This window comes from Choloepus didactylus, chromosome 6, assembly GCF_015220235.1.
Source record: "Choloepus didactylus isolate mChoDid1 chromosome 6, mChoDid1.pri, whole genome shotgun sequence".
NCBI classification, from domain to species: domain Eukaryota; kingdom Metazoa; phylum Chordata; class Mammalia; order Pilosa; family Megalonychidae; genus Choloepus; species Choloepus didactylus.
In genome coordinates this window covers 10,597,099-10,612,518 of record NC_051312.1, presented here as the reverse complement: position 1 = coordinate 10,612,518, position 15,420 = coordinate 10,597,099, and the positions used below count along the sequence as shown (strand labels likewise).

General features: G+C 59.1%; 1 protein-coding gene across 1 annotated transcript; it reads right to left on the bottom strand.

The window, feature by feature from the left end:
* Nucleotides 1-1,031: 1,031 nt before the first annotated feature.
* PYGM (glycogen phosphorylase, muscle associated) lies at nt 1,032-15,354 on the bottom strand. Its single transcript, XM_037838088.1, has 20 exons — nt 11,170-15,354; nt 10,135-10,236; nt 9,962-10,040; nt 9,767-9,870; nt 9,324-9,455; nt 7,927-8,038; nt 7,752-7,834; nt 7,334-7,477; nt 6,965-7,057; nt 6,735-6,881; nt 6,458-6,621; nt 6,022-6,136; nt 5,452-5,553; nt 4,997-5,144; nt 4,645-4,703; nt 4,394-4,535; nt 3,793-4,000; nt 1,823-1,957; nt 1,527-1,593; nt 1,032-1,407 (listed from the first exon to the last, which is right to left on the bottom strand). Exons 1-20 carry the CDS (start codon nt 11,410-11,412, stop codon nt 1,258-1,260), a joined length of 2,529 nt encoding a protein of 842 aa, XP_037694016.1. The 5' UTR covers nt 11,413-15,354; the 3' UTR covers nt 1,032-1,257.
* Between the last annotated feature and the right edge of the window lie 66 nt (nt 15,355-15,420).

Here is a 15,420-nt window from a genome sequence, read left to right as displayed (position 1 = left end):
TCCCATGGGGCTAACCCAGCCCAGGCCGGGCGTCTTCCTGCGGGCAGCGGGGGGCATAAGCCTGGTGGCGGTCAGGGGCGAGGGGCAGTGGGTCCTTGTTGTAGCCTGGGGGAGGGATTAGGACAAGATGGGAGTATTTGGGGGGAGAAACGCCTCAGTGGAGGGGGGGCCTCCAGTTCACGCAGAAGGAAACGGGGCCCCGGAAGCCTGGCTCCCCAGGGGCGGAGAGGGAGACGCACAGCTGCAGGCGGCGGGTGGGTTCTCCGCTTGGAGGCTGGGGGCCTGGATGCCTGGGCCCCGGGAGGGAGGAGCCTGAGGCTGGGAGGGCAGCCGCAGGCAGTTGGGGTCCCCACAAACCGAGCCTAGGGGAGCCGGTAACAGTTTCCGGCCGTTTGGGTTCAAACACCGAAACCACGGCCCCAAACCTCTCTTCCGAATCTTGCCCCTCCCTGCCTCGCGGCCAGAGTGTGGGAACCTCCTCCACATTTCAATTTCGGTAATGCGAGGCCCTCTCTGGTCCTCAGTGTCCCCTGGAGAGTGGAGAGCGACACTGACCTAGCCTAGTTGGTCTCTGAGCGTCCCCCACCTTCACACTTCCGGATTTTGAATCGAGCATTGCCACCTGCTAAGAGACCCTAAAAAGCCGCAGTGGGCGGGGATGAGGGCGGAGCCAAGAAGGCACCCAGCATCCATAGACTCCTCCCCCTCCTGGGTCCCGCCCCGGAGAGCGTGGATCCTCAGTAGCCCGGGAGGCTTCAGCCCCCGGCCCGGCTCCCGGCCCCGGTGGGCGTCGCCCGGGCGGACGCCCCGCCCCCTGGCCGGCCCGGCTGGCCGCTGACCTAGTATGGACACAGGCCCGAGAAGAGAGGCACGGAGGAGCCCCGCCCCCACGGACCGTCCCCGCCCCCGCCCGCCTCCGAGGGGACGCACCTGGGGTGGGGGTGGTGAGGGTAAGGGGGTGATTGCGCAGCTGCCGCTGTGCCCGCCAAGAGCTAAAAATATTTCCCAACAGAGAGGCTCCCACAGGGAATCATTTTATTGGGGAATGGGTGAAGTTGGTCAGACCCCATAAATAGGAGGGGAGGGGGGCAGTGTCCAACCCTGGACACTGGGATCTTGAGGCTGGGGAAAATTGGGGGTTCCAGGAGGAGGCTTAGAGATCTAACTCCGGTAGCCCCACCCTCTGGCTGAGGGACTGGGGCTGGCCCAAGAGATTGCAGACAGACTTGGGGCCCATTTGGGGTCTGGTCTGGAGGCTCAGAGCCCCTCATCAGGGGCCAACAGGCGCTGGCGGGAGGGCTCCACGCCCCAGATCTCCCGGGCGTACTGGGCGATGGTGCGGTCGCTGGAGAACTTGCCCGAAGTGGCTATGTTCCGGATCACCATCCGTGTCCACTCGCGTGGGTTCTACAGACCAAGAGGGAACTCGGGGTTCACTCAGCTGATGGAGGCACCGGGCCCGACCTTCAGCCTCCTCCCAGCCAGGGTCTCCAGAGCCCTGCCACGCCCAGGCCCAGGACTCTCACCTTGTACAAGGCACTGACTTTCTCCTGGCATTTAATGTAGTCTTCGTAATCCGCAAAGACTTTAAACCTGGAGGGGAATGGAGAGGCAGGAAGCTCAGTGAGGACAAGGAGCAAGCCCTTCCTGTCCCAGTGGACAGCTGGGGACCTGGAGAGTGGCTGCTTCCCAAGGAGCCTGGCCTTGCTGCCCAGGACCCCTGTGACCAGCCTCTCCACCTGGCTTGAGCCTGGATCAGTTTGGCAGCCCCCATCCACACCCTCACCCATGCCCGCACAGCCCCCTGGCTGGCAGTGCTCACCGGTCATGGTGCATGAGCATGTTGACGATGTCTTTGAACAGGTCAGGCTGTTTGGGAGAGAAGAAGCCGCTGCTCAGCTGCTCGATGGTCTGCCGAAGCTCCGGAATGCGGTCGTAGTACTCCTGGGCATTGTACCTGCAGGGGCAGAGCTGGGGTCAGTACCTTGGTAAGGGGGGCCTGGGTGCCCCTCCAGAGAAAAGTGGGGGAGTCCCAAGCCCAGGGTCAGAACCCAGGCCCAGCCTCCTGCTGGACTTCCTGAAGCTGTCACACCCCTTCTGGAGGTCGTTCCCTGACCCTCCTTGCAGCCCCTCCCTTCAGCTCTGCTTGTCACCCTCCCCACCCCATTTTGTGGACAAAGCAGCTGAAGCCTGGAGGGGGCAGAGAGGAGGCACCAAAGCAAGTACTCTTCTCCCCCCATTCTCACAAACCACACCCATCCCAGTCCTGGCTAGTTTATTTCCTCTGTGAATGGCTTTTCTCCCCCACTATACCAAGTCCAGCCCTGTCCTCCCCTTGGGGCTTCAGGAGGTATGACATGTCCTCAGGAACGTCCTTGAACTCAGGATGTCCAAAAGGCCTCATTGCCATCAGTTTTGCTTTCTGAGACATCAACCCACCTCTCAGTCTCCCCAATTCGACCTCCCCCATCCGCCAAGGCCAGTCTTGTCTCTTTCTCTCCCTGTCCACTTCCAACCAGACCCCAAGGCCTCCTCCTCCACAGCCTCTTTAGGTTCCACCCCCATCACCGCCAGGGTCCGGGCCCTGTACCCCTACTTTCCCCTGCATTACATCAGCCTCCACCCCGGTCCCCCGTCTCCACTTTGGCCCCCTGAAATCCAGCCTCCATCCTGCAGCCCAAATTGTTTTTCCGAAGCGGAACTCTGAACATGTCAGACCTTGCTCAAAACATTCCCTGGCCACCTCCTGCCCAAAGGACAAAGTCAGAACTTTCTAATCAAGCTTCCCAGAAGAAATTCAGTGTTTATTTAATGCTGCTCCTGTAAGCTGCTGGGAGTGTAAACCAGTGCCAACTTTTTCGAAAGCAACTTGGCAATATGTGCCAAGAGACGTAAAAACTTTCATACTTTTTGACTCAGAAATACCTTCTAAAAATCATCTTAAGGAAAGAATCAGAGATGTGGGTGAAGATGTAAAAAGTTGCTTATTACTGTGATATTCATTCTAAGAAACAGAGAAAACCAACCTGAATATCCACCCATGTGGAACTGGTCAATAAATTATGGCACATCCACAGGAAGGAACATTACACAAACATTGAAAATATTTTTGAAGACTTAGTCAACAACATGGGAAATGCCTCTCTAAGTTTAAATAAGATCAGGATTCAAAATTGTACAATTGTTAAAAGATACACATATACACACCATTTATATATATAGATACACATAGAAGAAGAGGTCTGTAGTTTTATACCTGGGTGATGGAACGATGGTTATATTATTCTTTGTGGTTCGTAAATTTTTTCCTATTAATGAGCATGTATTACTTTTATGATTAAAAATCATATTATAAAACACATTTTAAAAAAATCTACTAGTGCCAGGAAAATGTCTCCTATGAAGAACTGTGGTTCTGACCACAAGCACAGTTGTAACTACTATACTCATAGTTCCCTTTTTGCCATGGCTGCCAGGGAGCCAAGACTTGCATTTTACCTCCACTTCCAGAAATAATACTATCTCTTAATGTTGATATAATTTCCTCTTCTTTTTCTTTCAGTTCTGCATTAGTTCTTTTTTTCCCCTATTCCATTAACCTTATTTGTTGTAAGCCACCTCAAAAGCTCTCCAGATCCCTCTCCAGATGGCCATCGCTAAAACCTTGTGCAACCTGGACCAGGCTTTCCAGGCACATGTCCTCCTCTTGCCCCCACCCCACCACCCCACCCCAAGACTCCTTGGAGTCACCTGCCCATGGACCCTGAACTTTGGAGTCCTGGACCCCCCTACCCTCTCTGGTCAAGCTTTTCTACGTCTTCCACCCGCATGCCAAAGATGAAGAAGTTCTCCTCGCCAGCCTCTTCTGCCATCTCCACATTGGCCCCATCCATGGTGCCAATAGTCAGGGCTCCATTGAGCATGAACTTCATGTTTCCTGTGCCCGAGGCCTCGGTGCCCGCAGTGGAGATCTGCTCGGAGAGGTCGGCAGCCGGGATCACTGGGGGAGACGAGGAGCAGCAGGGAGTCAAGGTCAGCTAAGGCAGGTCAGGGAAGAGTCCCAGACTCTGCGGCTGTCAGACTGGTTCCAGGCATAGCCAGATTCAGAGACCCTTCCACCCCAACCCTGCCATCTTTACCAACTGTGTCTCTCCCCATCCCTGCCCCTGTTGGTTCTTGAACATCTGGGAGCCAACCTGGATTCCCCCTTTTTTCATTGGTGGTGTCGGACTTGAAAGGCACCACACAAAGCCCATCTCCCTTATAATTTCACCCTGTTCTGCCTGAAATTCCACCATTCTCCAGCCTTGCCCTTCTCTAGAGGTGACTAGTACCTCTTCCTGGGATTGAACTAATCAGAGTCTCCCCAGGGACCCTGTTGGCAGCACCCCACCTTTCTCGGCCAGCGAGACTCGGTAGTTCTCCAGGAAGATGACACGGAGGCGGTCACCCACCACCGGGTCGTGGTTGACCACATCCCCAATGGCTGTGATGAGTTTGATGATCATCTTGGCCATGTGGTACCCAGGGGCGGCCTGTGGGGGCACAGCCTGGGCTCAGCTCCACAGCCCTGACCCCTACCCCTTATCCCACAACCCAGCCAGGCCAGCCTGACTCCATGTGGTCTGACTCCTGGCCTCTCACCTTCCCTCCGATCATCACGGTTCGGGGCACAAAAAACTGATTGGGTTCCTTCTTGATGCCTGTGGAAAAGAGAGGGGGGTGAAGTGGACCAGTTTTTCCCTCTGGGCCCCTGACAGCACCCACCTGGCCAGGGTCCAGGCTGGGAGACGGGGGCCTGACTCGAGTAGTGACTTGCTACTGTCTCCTTCCTCCCTGTCTCTCAGCCTCAGTTTGCCTGTCTGTGAAATGGAGATAATTCCACATCCCAAGAGTTGTCATGAGACCAAAGGAGATACTGATTGGGAGGCATGTCACAAGCTGTGAGGCATCAGAGGAGAGGACCAAGGGACAGGGTGGAGTCCCTGCCACTCACGGTTGTACAGAGTGATGACGTGGAGGCAGTTGAGGAGCTGGCGTTTATATTCGTGAATCCGCTTCACCTGGATGTCGAAGAGCGAGTTGGGGTTGATGTGGACTTTGTATTCCTTCTCTAGGTAGGCAGAGAACTTCAACTTGTTTTCCTGGAGGCAGGGGAGAGGGGAGGGCTCACCAATAGGCCTCAGCCTCAGGAAACCCCACTTCTCTCCATTCACCCAGGCCCGGAAGGAGGCTCATTTGCTTCTTTCCTCCTGTCGTGCCCCAGGACAGACAATGTCAATGTCAACTCTTCCAGTGAGCTTAGAGGATGACTTCCCATCACACACTCTGGGCAACTTCTACCAATGGCCTGGGGCTGGCAGGAGAGACGAGCTCTGTTTGCCATCCCTGACCCAGAGTCCCAGCCCCACCAGCTCTGGCATCGGGGTCCCAGGTTGCAGCCCTCCCCACCTGCTTCACTTTGGCCACATCCCGGATAAGGGCTTCGTCATCCACATAGGAGAGCAACTTGTGCAGCTGGTCCAGGTCGGAGATGAAGTCCTCCCCGATACGCTGCGGGAAGGTGGCTCTCGGTCAAGCCCTCCTCCCTGTTTCTGAGCAGCCGGGCCCCTCCACCCAGCAGACCGCTCTGGGCGCTCTCCCAGCTCCTCCCTCACTGGCCTCCCAGTGGGAATGTGGTGCATGCCCCTATCTTCCTCCCACCAGACCCCAGCCAGCCTCCTGGCCCCTTCCTAAGGCTGGCAGTGACCTTGAGGCTCCTCTGCCAGATTTCTGTCCCCTTCGAGTCTCACCTCAGATGTGAGCTTCAGACTCAGGGCCTCCATTGCCCTTAGGGCACCCCTGTGCAATTGAGAAAATGGTGCCCCTTTGTCCAGCAGGCACAAGGCTTGGGGATGCAGGGCAGGGTGGGTGTCACTCTCAGCTGGCACCTTTGTGCAGTGAACAACCTACATGACCATACCCAACTGATCCCTGCCGTGACCCGGCTTGACCCCAGCTGGCCAGAGAGTGACCTCTCACCTCAGCAATGACCTCTGCCAGTCCTGGGTTACACAGAACCAGCCAGCGCCGTGGGGTTATGCCATTGGTCTTGTTCTGGAACTTATAAGGCTCCAGCTCGTAGAAGTCCTTGAAGCTGCGGGGCGGGGGGGGGATTGGGGCGGGTGATCACCACTCACCCTAGGGGACAGAGACCTCCACCCGGGGCCCCTACCCAGCTTTCTTCCTGAAAGGAGGCCTGGAGGCGGGCACACGGGGGACGGGCATGGGTGCTTTAAGAGGGAGTTAGCTGGGGACTGGGGCAGGACTGTACTGGGCAAGGATTAAGGTGCTTGGACTGGTGATGCCCCCTGGGGAAAGGGCCAATCGGAGGAGACCACGAAGAGCCTTTGCCAGGCGTTCCCGCGCGATGAGGGGGCGGAGCCTGGCGGGGGCGGGGCCTGCAGGCGGCTCTCACATGGTCTTCTTGAGGATATCCGAGTGGATGCGGGCCACGCCGTTGACAGCGTGCGAGCCGGCGATGCACAGGTGCGCCATGTTGATGCGCTTCACGGCGCCCTCTTCCACCAGCGACATGCGCCGGAGCCGGTCGACGTCCCCTGGGAACGCGGCCGCCACCCTCTGTCCCGGAGAACGCAGGGCTGGGACTGGGACCCACGGAACCCCCTTTCCAAACCCTCGCTCCCGGGCCCCAGGCTGCGGCGCCCCTTCCCACCTCCCGCGGCCCCACGCACGTTAAGGAAGCGCTGGTTGATCTCATAGATGATCTGGAGGTGCCGCGGCAGCAGCGTCTCCAGGAGGTGCACAGGCCAGCGCTCCAGGGCCTCGGGCAGCACCGTGTGGTTGGTGTAGGCGCACGTCTTCACCGTCACCTCCCACGCCTGGCAGACACGGGAGTCAGGGCTCTCCTCACCCCGGCGTGGCCAGGGAGGGCAGACAGGGGTGGTGGGGTCCCGAAGCCCACCTTTTCCCAGTCCAGGCGTTCCAGGTCCACCAGAATCCTCATCAGCTCGGGGATGGCCAAGGAGGGGTGAGTGTCGTTGAGCTGGATGGCCACCTGTGGGGGGGACGGGGTGGCAGTCGGGCTGGGCTCCAGGCCTAGCGCCTGTGGACATGGTCCTTGGTCCCTTCAGAGCCCCCCAAAGGGCCTGGCGTGGTTCTGTGGCTGAGCTGTGGGCAGCCGGGGGCGGAGGGAAGTCAGGTCTGCACCTGGGGACTGACGATGCCCCCAGTCCCACAGGCACGCGTGCCGCAGCCTCGGCTTCCTGTCTGTCACAGGGCCGGAGGAGAAAAGCGATGGGAAGCAGAGGGCGGCCCCGTCCCGGCGTGGCACCTTGTCGGGGAAGGCGTCGAAGCTGGTGCGCACGGGGTCGCGGCAGCCGAACTTGGAGGACTTGAAGCGGCGGATGATGTCCTGGAGCGTGGCGGCCACGACGAAGTACTCCTGCTTCAGCCGCAGCTCTTTCCCCTCGAAGAACTGGAGACAGTGCCAGGCAGGGCGGGGTCAAGGTGGAGGGGCGTGGCCAATGGCTGCTGGGGGTGTGGCGGGAAGGGAGGACACGCCCACTCACAGCAGGACTCAGTAGCCCTGACCTGCCTCACCTCCACCAAGAGCTGTGGTGGGGGCAGCGTCGCGGGGGTGGGGACAGACAGGACCAAGTCCCGCCAGTGTGCCCAGCCGTGGCCCCGGGCCCCTCCCCAGCTCTCCCTGGGTCTCAGGCATCCTTCCCCCAGCCCAGGGGGTGACGCACGTTGTCGTTGGGGTACAGGACACGAGAGATGTTCTCGGCCAGGTTACGGTCCAGCACAGCCTGGATGTAGCCGCCGATGTTGACTGAGGGTTGACAGTGGGGACAGGGTCAGGCTGGGCTAAGCGTGGCCCTGGGGGCGGGCTGGGGGCTGCTGACTCGTGGTGGCGGAACTCACAGTCCTTGAGGTTGAAGTCATTGGGGGCCTTGGCAGACCAGAGGCGCATGGTGTTGACGACGTTGTTGCGGTAGCCGGGCACGGGGGTGTCATAGGGCATGGCCAGGACCACCTGCAGGGCCACATGGGGTCAGGGGTGGGGCCGTCTGCCAGGGCGTCTGACTCGCAGTGCCTCCCTCTTCCTGAAAGCCGAAGCTTGAGGCTCGTCCCTGTACCTCCCAACCTCAGCTTCTGGTCCCAAATCTAGCATTGATTGCTAAGAGAGGACAACCCCTGCCCCCCCCAAACCCCCACTCCCCACTCCTGCCTCACAGGGTAGCTGGGAGAAGTAGGGGAGGAAGCATGGGTGATGGGCCCAGGTGGGGGCTACGTTGGTGGCCGCTCGGCCATGACGGGGCTAGGCTGGTCCTCCAGTCTGAGCAAAGCCAAGCGGGTACTTGAGGAAGGGCTGGGGGATTCCAGGGCCAGGCTGAAGTCAGAGGTCAAGTCCACCCCAGGGGCTTATGCCCGGCTGACCACAGGGCTAATGAGCGGCGACTAATGCTGGTTCGATGGATAACTGTCTGCTTCCACGATGCCAGGGGCATGTCCACTTCTCCAAGGGACCCCCCACCCCGCACCCCCGCATAGGGGACATCAGTCTCCGTCCTGACTGGAGGTGGCAGCACACCGCTAAGCTGACAGGGCAGGGCGGGGCCAGGTGTTGGGCCTTGTGGCCAGAGCGGCTGTGCCAGGTTGCCACGTGCACATGGCACGTATTGCCAGCAGCCCCTGCTGGAACTTCGCCTGGATGACAGTGGAACAGATGCCCGGTCCTGAAGGCCTAGAGGTTTCCCTGCAGCCTGGCTGGAGACTAATGACCGGCAGCCACAGCAGGAGTGACTGAACTGGGCTCCAGACACCTGGTGTGGCTTTAGGCTCCTTCCACCTGGCCACGTGACCTTGAACAAGTTGATTGCCCTCCCAAGGCCTTAGTTTCCTCCCCTTCCCCTTTTCTGGGCTGTTGCTTTGCTTCCTGTCAAACCCCTAGTTAGGATGTGCGGGAGAGAGAAGTCATCTTTGGTGAGTCATGTGGGGTGGGGAGGAGCCAGGTTAGGGGAGGGGCCCTGGTGGAGCAGGACAGCTTCTCTCTTTCTCCCAAGCTCTGCTCTAGGCCTGGCTGTCCTGGGAGGCTGTCTTCAGCCTCTCTGGGCTCCAGCTGTGTGACGTTGAGGATGTCACTTAACCTCTCTGAGCCTCAGTTGTCAGTTGTAAAAGAGGGATGATAGCACCAGGGCTCTATCCCTGGGTCTTTCTGTTTCCTGCTTCCTCTGGGAGCTTCCTCCTCTCCTCCACCCCCCACCCCTACCACCCCCTCACCACCACCACCTAACCCCCTGCCCCTGATTGCTCCTCACCTGTGTGTCCACCCACTTGGCCCCCTGGTTGGTATGATCCACCCGGCCGTAGAAGTGCACAGGCAGCATGAACTCGGGACGCGCCTTCTCCCAGGGGTTACCGTAGCGAAGCCAGTCATCGGCCTCCTCCATCTGCACCCAAGGCGGGTTAGGGGAGGAAGGAGGGCAGGTCAGAGGCAGGAGGATCTCACCCGGCAGTGAGGGGGACCGGGTCTGGTGGGATGTCGATGGGGCCTGGTGAGTGTGTTGGGGGGTGGTCTGAGTGGCCCACAGATGTGGACTGCCTGCTGCAGGGGTTCCAGCCGCCTTTGGGCAGGGGAAGGGGGCAAGGATACTTTCCACTGTGACTAGGGCCATCTGAGGATCCGTCTGGAGGTGGATTGCCAAGTGGGGGACCCTTCCATCATGGGGGCCTCACGGGATCTGGGCCCAAGGCTGCTCACCTGCCACCCTCCACAGATCTTCTGGTTAAAAATCCCGAACTCATAGCGGATCCCGTAGCCGTAGGCAGCCAGGCCCAGCGTTGCCATAGAGTCCAGAAAGCAGGCTAGGGGAGAGCAGGGACAGGGTGTCTGGAACTCAGCAAGAAGGAACCCCTCTGCCGCCCACCCTGATCCCCCTGCAGCCCTGTCACTTACCTGCCAGCCGGCCCAGGCCCCCGTTGCCCAAACCTGCGTCCTCCTCGATCTCCTCCAGCTCCTCCATGTCCAGGCCCAGCTAAAGAGGGGTGGGGGGCAACCGTTGGGGCCGAGCACCAGCAGCAGCATCCCCCAACCCCAAAGGCTCACACCCCCCACCCCCACACACACACCTGGTAGGTGGCCTCATCACAGGCGTTCTCCAGGGCCAGGTTCACCATGGTGTTTTGGAGTGTCCGCCCCATGTAGAACTCCAGCGACAGGTAGTAGATCCTCTGCCCAGGGGGGTGGTCAGGTGGGGTTAGGGCCACTCGCCGACATCCAGGGCTCTCGAACCTCCTGCCCCACTCCCAGGCCCCAGCACGTCCCATCATTGTCCCCAGAGATTCTCCCCACTTGGAGGTGCCACCTCAGATAAGGTCCTGTCCCAGCTTTCCTCTGACTTCAGACAAATCGCTTGTCCTCTCTGAGCCTCAGTATCCTTACTTGGAACGTGGGGTGGCCATGCCACCTCGGGATTGTTGTAAGGACTAAAGGGAGTGTGGGTGCAAAGAGCCATCTCTCTCGTGTCTCCCCCCAGCCCCTCCAGGGAGCCAGGACAGAGAGAAACAAAGCAGGAACAGAAGCCGGGACCCGAGAGAAGACATTGGCTCAAGGTCACACTATGACTCAGGGCTAGAGTCTGGCCCCTCCTGACCGGGCAAGGCCCAGGCGCCCCGAGTCCCCAAGCCTCACTCCCAAGTAGGAGATGGGGAGGCCAGGGATCCAGGATGTGGGTGGCCTGGTCTCCTGGCTTCCTGGGAGCCCTCCCGCCCCGCCTGCCTGCCCCTCTCCCCCGGGGTGTTAGGTTGCTGACATTTACTGTTGACCCCACCAGACACTCGATCCCAGCCACCCAGCTGCCCCGGCCCCACCCTGCCCGCTGACCCAATGATATGCTTTTCCCTTCGGGATCCGCTCCAGGCCACTGGGGTGTTACTGCCCCCCGCGGCAGCTCCTCCGACCCTCTTGGAGTGGGTGCTGGGCCTCTGCAGTCAGCCCACCGGACCTGAGCGCCTTGCCCAGGCCCTGCCCCAGGACCCTCCCCCATTGCACCTGGCACCGCTGTCCCCAGCCCCGGAACCCGGAACGACCTTTCATTTTGCTGCAGAAAACCCTGACCCAGGAAAGCACCTCCCTGGGGATGGGGTGGGGTGCCCAGGCAGCACCTTGGGGTCCTTCTCGTAGTAGTGCTGCTGCGTGCGGATCCAGCGGCCCACCAGGTGGTCGCGCACCGTGTGGGCCAGGGCGAAGTAGTAGTCCCGGGGTGTGGCCACATTGCGGTCCTTGACGAGCGTGAAGTGCAGGTGCCGGTTGAAGTTCTTTTTCAGCTCGGCCACGTTCTCCGCGCCGGCCAGGCCACGCACGCTGATCTGCTTTCTCTTCTCCTGGTCCGTCAGGGGCCGGGACATGGCTGCCGGAGGGCGGGATGGACCGACGGGGGACGGGCAGGCTGCAGCAGGGAGTGGAGATCCCCAGCCAAGAGGGGATTTAAAGCCTGGCTCTGGGCGGCCCGCCCCCCCACAGTGGGAGGGTCTTGGCGGGGCAGCTCAGGAGCTATTTTGGGGGTGAGGGGAGGAGGGGAGGGGAGGGACGAGCTTCCACACGGGGCCAGGCCCTGCCCGGCTTGTTCACGGCCCTACACAGACCCACTTCCTCTGGGCCTCACACACTGGGGGCCCGCTGCCCCCTGGCACTGCCATAGGTGGGAGACAAGGTCCAGCAGGCAGGGTGCCGGGCGGTGTGGCTTTGGATAGAGTGCTCCCCATTCCGGGCCTTTTTCCTGGGTGATAGGTGAAGGGTGGGGAAGGATTGGGGGCTCTCAGCCTGGACTCCTTGGAGGGGCCTAGGGGGCCCAGCCCCCAGCGCCCTGATCACTCTCCCTCTTCATCAGAGCAGCTTGGTGTCTGCTTACACATTTGCCCACAGAGACTGCAAACCATGGACCAAGGAGCTCTGGGGAAGCTTCCATGGCAACCCCAAGCTGAGGGCCTCCATACCCGGGCACAGGATAGGGGCTGGTGTTGGTTACATTGGGGAGTGAGGAGGCTGCCTGGGTGGCAAGAGGGGCCAGCACCCTGGGTTGTAGAGGGTGCTGTGGGGGAGGGTGCCTGAGGCAGGAAACTGCCCCCTCCCCACCCCCACCAAAACTGCGCTGCTCAAAGCTCCCCCTGTTGCTGTCCCTCAAGGAGCTCTGAAGTGACCTTTCGAGGACGGTCGGATTACAGGCTAGCTTTGGCTAACAGCACCAGCCTGCAGCAGGGGCCCCTGGGAACTGTAGTCTGGTGGGCCCACAAGGGTGGGAGGACCTGAAGCATCCACACCCCAGTACTGGTTAACCATAGTGAGGGTCCCAGGGAGGTGACTGGAGGCTTTTCTCTCTCACTCCTCCTACCCAGGGCCACCCCTGGGGCCACATACTGGGATTTAGAGGCCAGGGTTCCCAGCTGTGACCTTGCTGTAAAATGGGAGCCTAACCTGCACCCCAGGGTCTCGATACTACTCGTCCATATGACCCAGCAGCTTCCGGTGCTTCCCTTTGAGGCCTCGGCTGCCCCAGCACTCACGGGCTATGTGAACTCAGGCTGGATGCCTTACTCTTCTGAGCCTGGGATTCCTTCATCAAATTTATATTCTCAAATGAGAGAATAAATCCCTACCTCTTAATCTTGAGAGGAACTTTAGATCCTGCTTGGTTCTTTGAGCCAAAGGAGCCCCAGATCGTGTGCCCTCCAGGCTGCCAGGGCCTCCCAGGCGGCGGGCAGGCCGAGGACTGGCTTTCTGGTCCATGAGCCGAGGGAGCCGGTCCCAGGCCCAGGCAGCGGCAGGATGCTACTGAGTGCCCTGTGGTTCATAGTTCAGGGAAAGCCAAGCTGTTTCCTGGGACTGACAGCTGACCAAGCATGGTGCGTGGGCCAAACTGCAAGTCCTGCCCAGGTTTTCAGGTTTCCAAGCCCTGTCTTCCCCTGTCCCCAAACAGCAACCAAGGTGTCATGGGTAAGAGAAAACAAGTCGGGAGGAAAACACCAAAGTGTCATTAGTGACTACACTGATGTAGTGGGACTATGGAAAATGTCCAACTTTTTCTGTATTTTTCCCAATTTTCTTGAAAGCCACTTTTATGCCTTGGATTTGTATCTGATGGAAACTGACTTCATAGCTCACATCCTCAAGCCTCTCCGTCTGAGGAGGGTACACCCCATCTTCTACCCACAAGCATCCAACAGCAGCTGAGGTGTGCCTCCCAACCCCCTTGGAGTAGGGCTCGGACTAGCACACAATTTAACACTCAACAGACAGCCATTTCCCGTGCTGTCACCACACACCCGGCTGTGGCAGCACAGTTTGGCCGCACGTCCCTCCTCTGAAGGCCCTATTGCCTGCAAGACTCTTTTCCTGCTACTAAAGCCCTGGTTCCAGCAGACGCTGCCATCTTCCCTCCCTGCTCCCCCAAGTAATTTGGCCCTTCCCATTTGGAAGAGCAGCCCCTTTCCTGGTTATCCAGAATGTTTATTTCCTAGGACCCACGTGTTGACGGAGCCTTGCAGGCCTATTCCAAGATGGTATCGGATGTGTCATCTCCACTGGAACACATGTACTTTTGCTTCCCAACTAAATTTTTTGTGGGTTGTCTTTGCTGTGGTAGTGGCCCCTACTCAAAACTGTTTCCAAGCAGTTCTTGCAGGGGTGAAGCAACCCAAGGGGCCCCTCCTTTACTTGCACACCCCAGCCCAGCATAACCACAGCGTGGAGGAGCAAGCTCACCTACTTATGCTTTCCCATTGGCTCTCATTCACCTCTCTTTAGCATTGCAAACCCTGAAGCACAACTTCCCATCCCAAACCAACTTGGGGTTTTGTGTTTCTGTCCAGATATCCTACCTTCCTCCCTAGACCAATCTTGGGTTTCTCCAGGCCAAGTGCTAGGCCTAGGCCAGGTGTCAGTCACGGAGCACCACTGCTGACCTTTCCTGCCCAGCATGCCGTCTCTTCCCCTGCCCTAGGTGTCTTCAGGCAGGTGAGAGAGCATTTCTCCTCTCCCTGTCTCTGCAGAAAGGCAGGTTCTTGCTGCTAGCCTGAGAGCCAAGCCTTCCTGCTGTCTCCTTCCTATTTTGGGGCCTTGAGCAGCTTGGAGAAAGGCCTCGGCCTGATGCCTTTGTCAGCCACTTTGTTAATCTCCAAAAACCTTCACAAAGCTGCCGGCAGGGAGCAGGGAGGCAGTGAGCTCAGGAACGGAGCTGGTCCCCCAGGGGGAGACAGAGGAGATAGCTGGGCTGTGGTTAAGTCACTTATTGATTTTATTTCTAAAACCCACATAGCGCCACTTTACCTCTTCCAGAGCTTCAAAGAGCTAATTAACCACCCGATGAGCCCCCCAGGGAAACCAGGCTTGTGGGGGACGTGATGAGGTGAAGCCAAGGTCGAAGAGGGCAGTCTGCCCGCCCCTGCCTCCACCCCTTCAGTGAAGGACAAAGGGAAAAAAAATCCCTCCCCACTCCCTGAGCTGGGTTCTGGAAATTCACTGAACTTGCCGGTTTCCAAGGCTTCTTTGTACCCCACAGGCCTACAGCAAGGGAACAGGCACCCAGACCAGGGCCCAACCACCCAGACTCCCCTCCACATACACACATGGAGCTGCCCAGCTCAGGGATGGACAGCAGCCCAGGCCACAACTGCTAGCCCGCTGGACAAATGCCGGGGGCAACAGGAGCTTGCTGGGCCCCTAGGCCTCCTTGAAGGAAAAGCAGCTCTAAGGTGCCTTTGTCCCCAAAGGGAGTGCAGCCAAGTGACAGCAGCAGGAGCCAGGTGAGGCCCTCACTACGTCGCAGGGCTGTGACTTCGCATGAACTTCTCTGGTCCCGCAGTGGGTGCATGCCTGCTGCCCTAGACCTGAGAGAACAGAATAGCCTGCGACCCTTTGCAAAGAAATGCTGACAAAACACAAGGCGGGACGCTTGACCTTGCCCCTGACACCCCCCAAAGAGCTGGCAGGCACCAAGTCACCAGCAGAGAAAGAAAAGGCCACTTGGCAGTTTTAATTTTAGCTGCTCTGTGCCTGACAAGCAAGATTAGCTGGCTTGTCCTTTAGTCCCAAGGCTTCCCTAGGCCCAAGGATCTTAGACTGCAGCTTCCAGGCACAAGTCACAACTGGGGTAACTGGGGTCCAAGCCCTGGGAAACAGCCTTGGATAGGACAGAAACTAGGGGAATAAGGGATAATCAAGAAAGGGTTAACCAGGTTCCTGGCTCTATGTACTAGTAAACAAGCAGGAGCTGGTGGAACCAGCTGCCACAGAGCTCCCACCACCACAGCCACAGGGAGGCAGGTGGTAGGCTCCTTAATTAACACCCCACTGTTTCTCCCTGGGAGCAAAGGACCGGGGCCAGGTGCCGAACACAGGGTGTTGCTGCTGGTCGAGGG

Excerpts from the sequence above, each read along its gene's own strand:
- PYGM (XM_037838088.1), bottom strand. The coding sequence starts at position 11,412 with ATGTCCCGGCCCCTGACGGACCAGGAGAAGAGAAAGCAGATCAGCGTG. Across the intron at positions 7,478-7,751 it reads TCCTGTACCCCAACGACAAC|TTCTTCGAGGGGAAAGAGCT; the intron begins GTGCGTCACCCC and ends CACTGTCTCCAG. Across the intron at positions 1,958-3,792 it reads GAAAAGCTTGACCAGAGAGG|GTACAATGCCCAGGAGTACT; the intron begins GTAGGGGGGTCC and ends CTGCCCCTGCAG.